This window comes from Pyxicephalus adspersus, chromosome 6 (assembly GCF_032062135.1).
Source record: "Pyxicephalus adspersus chromosome 6, UCB_Pads_2.0, whole genome shotgun sequence".
Taxonomy (NCBI): Eukaryota; Metazoa; Chordata; class Amphibia; order Anura; family Pyxicephalidae; genus Pyxicephalus; species Pyxicephalus adspersus.
In genome coordinates, this window is record NC_092863.1 from 2,519,551 (window position 1) to 2,527,016 (window position 7,466).

At 43.7% G+C, this 7,466-nt stretch overlaps 1 protein-coding gene across 1 annotated transcript; it reads left to right on the plus strand.

The window, feature by feature from the left end:
• Positions 1–503: 503 nt before the first annotated feature.
• Positions 504–4,249, plus strand: CEBPB (CCAAT enhancer binding protein beta). The gene has a single exon (XM_072414148.1). The coding sequence runs from the start codon at positions 548–550 to the stop codon at positions 1,190–1,192; it is 645 nt and encodes a 214-aa protein (XP_072270249.1). The 5' UTR covers positions 504–547; the 3' UTR covers positions 1,193–4,249.
• Positions 4,250–7,466: the final 3,217 nt, after the last annotated feature.

Genomic DNA, 7,466 nt, shown 5'->3' on the forward strand with positions numbered 1-7,466 from the left:
AAAGAAATATATATAAAATATAAAAATAAATTAAAATTAATATAAATAATAATATAATATAACAATAATAATGAAATCATTAAAAAATATATAAAATAATCATATAATATAAATAATAAATATAAATAAAATATAAAGATATAAATAAAAATAAATGAAAATTATTAAGAATAATAATATAATATAACAATATTAATACTAAAAAACAATATTATAAATAGGATAATAATACATAAAAATTGGCATGTGGCACATGTAAACAGGGTATTAAAGCTTTCAATCATTTGACCAATAAAGATAATTTGTAGATTTTGTGTCGCATTTAACCCTTTCCTCGATACAAAGTATTACATTGTATCAATAGAACGATTTCACGTATTCCTCTGGAATCTACAAGCGACCTGCGCCCTCTATCGGCCAGCTGAGGAGGAGGCATGTGACGTTTGTGGTTTCCGTGGAGACGGTGAACACGCTGTGACGTCACGCGGAGTATATAAGCCGGTTCCCCGCACCGCTGTGACAGATCAGGCTGAGCCTCGCCTCCTCCATGAATCGGCTGCTGACCTGGGAGCCGCCGGGATGCGCCCCTACTAGAGCCATGGAAGCCACCAACTTCTACTACGAGCTGCCCGCCAGTGCTGAGTGTCTGGGAGGCAAAGTCCAGCGCCGGGGGCTCCGCCCTGAGACGGGCAACATCGGAGAGCACGAGCGGGCGATAGACTTCAGCCCTTACCTGGAAGCGGATTGCGGGGAGTTCTTGTGTGAGCTAGGGGCCCCACACTACAAGCCGGGGCCCCTGATCTACCCTAAGATGGAGGAGTCCCCGGCCATCAGACCCTACTTACCTTTCCATGCGGTGCCCTCCGGTAGCAGCGGTAACCTGAGCAGCGCCTCCTCCTGCAGCCCCCCGGGCACCCCGAACCCGGGCTCCAAGTCCAATGGCTCCAAGCACAAGAAGCCGCTGGACAAGCAGAGCGATGAGTACAAAATGCGCCGGGAGAGGAACAACATCGCCGTCCGGAAGAGCCGGGACAAAGCCAAGATCCGGAACATGGAGACCCAGCACAAAGTCCTGGAGCTGACCGCAGAGAATGAGAGGCTGCAGAAGAGGGTGGAACAACTCAGCAGGGAGCTCACCACCCTGCGGAACCTCTTCAAACAACTGCCGCCAGAAGCCACGGGGAGGTGCTAGAGAGACCTGGGGAGCAGCATGGCACCTTGGCACCCCTCCGAACAAGGCAGGGAGGTATCAAGAGACTGGCACCCCTTGTGAACAATACGGGGGTATAAAGAGACTATGCCAACCCTCCTTATAACACAGGGGTACCGAGATTGGCACCCCCCTCCTTACAACACAGGGGTATAAAGAGACTATGCCAACCCTCCTTATAACAGGGGTACGGAGACTGGCACCCCCTCCTTACAACACAGGGGTATAAAGAGACTGGCACCCTGTCTATACATCACAGGGTCAAGATATCGTCATCCCCCTCCTAAAACAGGGGTACGGAGACTGGCACCCCGTCATTACAACACAGGGGTATAAAGAGACTGGCACCCCCTCTATACATCACAGGGGGCAAGAGATTGTCATCCCCCTCCTAATGACCAGAAGAGACTGAGATCCTTGGAGTTATGCCAGTCTTCTAACAGCACCAGAGAGACTGGTATCACCCTTTAAACACCAGGAGGGGTATGAAGAGCTTGGCACTCTGGAATAATGCCAATCCCCCACTGTATACTAGGGGTCTCTTAGCAGAATATCACCTGTGGAATGTGAAATCTGCTTGATGCCCTATCTTGGGATGGAGAGACTGGCACCATAAGGCGATTCTACGATTGGTTTCTGCCCACCGCTCTTTGCCTTGGCTCCTGTGGAAGAATTTGTGCCACCTGTGGGCAGGTGAGATGTCTACAGCACCTGTGCCCCCTCTCATTCACCCAGAGGGGTCATGAGACCTGAGGAGAGGAGTGCTTTTTGCTCAGGACCAGCGAGGAGGGCACCTTACTGGCACCCCTTACTTTACTGCACTGAGGGGTCTTGGCCCTCCTTACACCCTGTGATTTGAGACTGAATATGCATTGTGTATGGACAGGTGATGCAGGAGACACTCAGCAGCTGTGTGATGCTGCAAATACAATGAGACAGTCGGTACTACAGCAGAAATGTTTATTCTGTGTGTCTGTGCAAACAGCCTGCAGCTCTCCAGGTGGACAACAACTCAAAGTCCCAAGCAGGACCTTCAGTTCCTTTCCACCTGGAGAATGACAGGTCCTCCTTTATGTAACCAAATCTAGAAGGTGGAAGGGGTGGGTGTAGCTGCTGCAATGTACCTGCTGCAGAACCTCCCGAATTCAGCACCTGTGCACCATCCTGTTTCTATACAAGAGCCAGTGAGCTCCAGATGTTCTCCAGCAGCCAATCACAGCAGTCCCTGCCTATCCCTAACACCCCCTGGACCATACAAAGGGCAGAGTAGAGAAAATACTAAAATATTCATTTTTGCTGCCCAAATATTATTTGCATTTAATGTATTTACCAAACAAATTTGTTGGGTTGGCCTGGGGAAGATTGCCTTGTCATTGTGAACGTGTGCCAAGGTTAATATGTGCAGATGATCAGAAGTTTATCGGGTTTGCTGTCTGGGCAAAACCCGGGAATCTGGTGTACTTGGCACTGGTGAACAGGGTGAAAATCTCATTTATATAAATGACACATGACCAGAAATCATTTCCTTAATATATGTGTCCCCCCCCCCCTAATATGAACACGGAGCTGTCTGGGGCCGCTGGCATTTTGAGCCTTAATATGTATTTTTTTAGTTGCACCAAGCAGAGATTTCTATGAGATACATTTTATTATTCTATTTATAAAGTATTTATAGCACTTCACCCCCAGATGTTTTTATTGAGGAAACAAACTGTTTACAGGTCGGCCCATATTTTTCTACTCAGATCTCAAACTTGCACATGGCAGAAGGTACGAGCCAAAATATTGGCCCTGACCGACCCTCCTCTTCTCTGAAATCACAACCTAAGGACTGCTAAATCCGGCTGAATAATTGCACAAATATGATGAGCATTTGGAACTTACAGTGAGCACTTTTTTTCTTTGATAAAAAGGGACTGAATTTTTTTTTTGTATATTGTAGATTTAAAAGGTTAGCCCACCCAGAAGTGTTATTTCAGTCACTCGCTGCCTTATATTTCTTCAGAACTGCAGTGCTGATTTTTCTAGTTTGCTTCCCACCTATCTTTGGAATTTTGGGTGTTCCCGGCCACCTTAGGGTGCTCCTCCTTTCCATAATCAAAAAAAAAACCTGCAGGGAATGTGAGCGCCCTTGTCACTGCAGATCGTTCTGAAATTTCCATTCTTGGTGGACTATCTCTTTTACAGCTGTAAGATGTATATATTTTAGATTTGGGCCCATTGTCCCATGGGAGATAGGTGTTGGGGGAATGTGCTATTGCTTTATCAATGGGGGAAGTTACACAACAATTGCCCCCGGATGTATACAGGTTGATGGTGACATTGCACAAGTGACGTGCACCTAATTGCAACACTTTTGTTGGCTGCCAAGCAAAGTGCAGTAAACCCGTGTTGATCAGCAACCGGCTTCACCAACCATGGGACAAAAGGTGACAGCTGGGTGGCCTTTGCTTACCGCCGGTGGCACGTCATCACTGTCCCCCACTAGAAAAAGATGGCACATATACGACTACCTCCCAGCTGTGTTACGGCTGCAGAAACCTCCGCTGCATGCTGCACCCCTGATGATGCTGAGGAACTAAAGGTGACTCACTGTGACTTGTAGTTCCTCAGCAGCCAGAGGCTTGCTTGTGCAGTGGAAAGGAACACCCAGACATCTCCCAGCAGTGTTTTAGAGCCAGGACAAAAGCATTTTTTAATCCAGACTTGCAGCTTTTTAATAGTGTTATTTAAAAGGAATAAAATAAAAAAATAAAGGGCGAGTGATGATTTTTCTCCCCGCAGTGATGCAATAGTTTAATAGCATGGCCGATGATGCAGATGTTTTCCTCTTAACACCTGATGCAATCTCCTGTAATTCGGCCATGGACTGTGTAATCTGTTAAAGATATCAAATGTTTTTTCTATTCATCAGAGATTTTACGAGATAATCTATTTCGATATAAAACTTTGTATATGTTGGGATTTATATATTTCACATGGAAGCATTACAACGAAAATGTTTTAATAAAAAAAATGTTTTGCTTGATAAAACAAAAAGTTCTGTGTTGAGTTTATTCTTTTATTTGGATGGGTGTTGGGAGGTTTTTATTGGAGTTTGAAGTAGAAATTAAAGTTTACTGAACACAAGTCATAAATGTCACAACTTACCAATCCTTAGATGGGAAGGGGGTGCTTTGGTTTTCACTTGGTGCTCCTGCCAATAAAAAAACTTTACAAATTAGTGATAGGTAACAAAAATGGTTCAAGAAAGCCTAAAACCATAAGAGATATTGTAAAATAAAATGGCCCAGTGTAACTAAAGAGGACCCCTATTTGGATAATAACCATTGTATAAATAAATGAGGTGGGTGTGGGGATACAATGTCTGTCTGGGGATTGTTATGGCTTTATTACCGGGGAATTCATACAAAAACTTTGTTCTCCCAGGCCCCTAATTCTTCCACATCTGCATTGTACTGACACCCCATTACAGCCACATAAATAGACCAAGCTCTGATACTTGAGAATGCTGGGAGTTGTAGTTCCCTAGGTTATTCCTGGCTGTTGTAAGACTTGGCATTCTCTATAATTAAAGAAGAATATTTCCTCCTTCAGCTGGCACATAGAATATTCTATCAATATTTGACATGAACTTGAGATACCACGTCTTGTTTGCTCAGCACTTTTATAAATCCAGACTAAACTCGGCCTTGATCAGGGTAAATAACGCTGCATTCTTTATAAGCTGGCAAGGTGTCAGAGCGTGTTATCAGATGGCAAGGGACAGATATGGAGGGTACAGGTGAGGAAATGAAAAATGACATCGGCGGGCATTTATGGCGGGGCAGCCAAGAATCAGGCCACTTTCTAACCTCCAAATCAACACTATACATTATATGAAGATTTTATCAAAGGCTCTAGAAGTACCCAGGCTTCACAAAAGCCACTTCTGATGGGGTTGGGTGGCAGACAATTCTAGTTGGTGAGCCTCTGAACGTTGGTCAACAAATGCAAAGTACCCAGATGGGGGCAGAGACACAAACTACTGGGGGAAATCTCCCCATTGTGGGAGGGGCAGAGACACAAACTACTGGGGGAAATCTCCCCATTGTGGGTTGTGGGAGGGGCAGAGACACAAACTACTGGGGGAAATCTCCCCATTGTGGGAGGGGCAGAGACACAAACTACTAGGGGGGAATTCTCCCCATTGTGGGAGGGGCAGAGACACAAACTACTTAAGGAAAATCTCATTGTGGGAGGGGCAGAGGCACAAACTACTGGGGAAATCTTGGGGGATTATGATTATAGCATGCCTCATGATTTTTCATCTTAGGTAATCAGGTACATGTAACGCAGAGTAATGTGGCCACAATATGATCTGAGTTGTACTGAGACGCGTACAATTAAAGTAGAATAGAGAGCACATTATTGATACGTGTCCCTGGTACCTATCACACGGGTCGCCAATTGTTCACTTAACGGTTTCTGACTGTCTCATCCCCGCTGATATTGATTTGCTGTGGAGCAGAGTTCAGTGCTCTCTTCCAATTTCAGGTCTCAGTTAATCATTACAGAGTTCTCCAGCAGACTTCTGGCCATGTCTCAGTCATGCTGGAGTGATTTATTTATTACATTACACCCTATCTTTTTCATTTTACATTCATAAAATACTATTTCCCCAGACTCCGGGCAGTTTCACAAAAAAGTCATCAAGGAGGGCACAGTGTAAATAGGGACAACCCAAGGCTGACTAGAAGCCATCAAATTACTTTTTGTTTACCTATAGATCTAAGCTGACCTCTGCCTTCCATAACAAATGTACCGATTTATGTGAGATTTGGGTTATTTTGCTCTTACCCACCCTGGTTGGGGCCTCTTTATTTTGTCAATGAAGGACAGACATCATAGGGTGAAATAATTGCCCCAAGACCTACCACTTCCCTTTTAAAGTTTTTACGGCTACTTGAATGAAGCAAATCTGCTCATTTATTTATCTTATTTCGTAGGATGATTCCATCAATACATACAGATAAAGCTACAAGGTATTGGCCAGTGAACTCTCACAGACCAATAATAAAATAAATACACTAATCAGTAATCTGCACATTATTTATATGGTATTTTCATATGCACATCTAACATTAATAAAAACAGATGAAAGCTACCAGTTATGGTTTATGAATTCACAGACCAACAATTAACCATGCAATTTAAAGCTTTCATGTAGCTGGACAGTAGCAATCGGAGCATCCAGACCCGAGATAGATAACAATACAAATGAGTACCTGTCATGCCGTTTACTTCCTTTACCTACTATGCTACACACCAATTTGTTCAACAGCACATAGATTACAAAGCTGTTACTTCTTTTTACTACTTTTGTGTTGTTTGAAAGAAACCTGACATAACTCAGGATCCCCTTTTAGCACAATGGGCTCTATTGCAGACTATTGCAGAATAAGCTTTCAGGACATGCAGCGATGGCACCCTAAACACAGTTTAGTTTAGTTTGCCCACCACCAAATATAAAGATTACCCAGCATCCTCCATGTATCTGTGAGCATCTGCAGAAAATACAGAAATGATACATCACTCATCAAAAATGCAAATTTTATATTTAGCAAATGTATTCAGAGTACCGACACATGAAATTTTAACCTGAAACTCCAGTCTGGGTCAACTGTATGCACCACAGGGATTTTTGGTGCAAATTCTTATCTGCTTCCAGAAAGATGATAAGCGCAATGTTACTTTTGCTCACTGTAGATAAGCCATAAAGCCTTGTACAGATCTCCGATAGATATCAAATCCTCAATCACAAAAAAAATTGTTTCCAGTGACAAATGAAAGGCTTTACACACAGCACTGTCTATGGGGAGAGTAAAGGGAACATGCACAAGTGACACCCCGCTGTGCTTTACACCATAGAAGTGAACAGCGGTCATTCCCAAATGGTTGTTCATCATTGATGAGCAGTTTTGGGGGGGCTCTGTGCACGTCAGATTTTCGCTCAAGATGAGCCTGACCAATCTTCTTGGGTTTTGATTTTATGATTTGTGTATGTAGCTTTCGAGCATGCCATGACAATGCCCGCATACCTGTGCATGTTATCTCTACAGCTAAACTGATAGCGAGCAAAAGCAAAGCAACATACAGATGTCTTATAGATGTCAGATGATTTGTCTGGAAATGAACATTTGTGATTGTTTCTAGTGACAAGAGAATGAATGAGTGCTGTACACACAATGCTGTTCTGTTCAATGAAGAGGGGAGG

Excerpts from the sequence above, each read along its gene's own strand:
- CEBPB (XM_072414148.1), top strand. The coding sequence starts at position 548 with ATGAATCGGCTGCTGACCTGGGAGCCGCCGGGATGCGCCCCTACTAGA.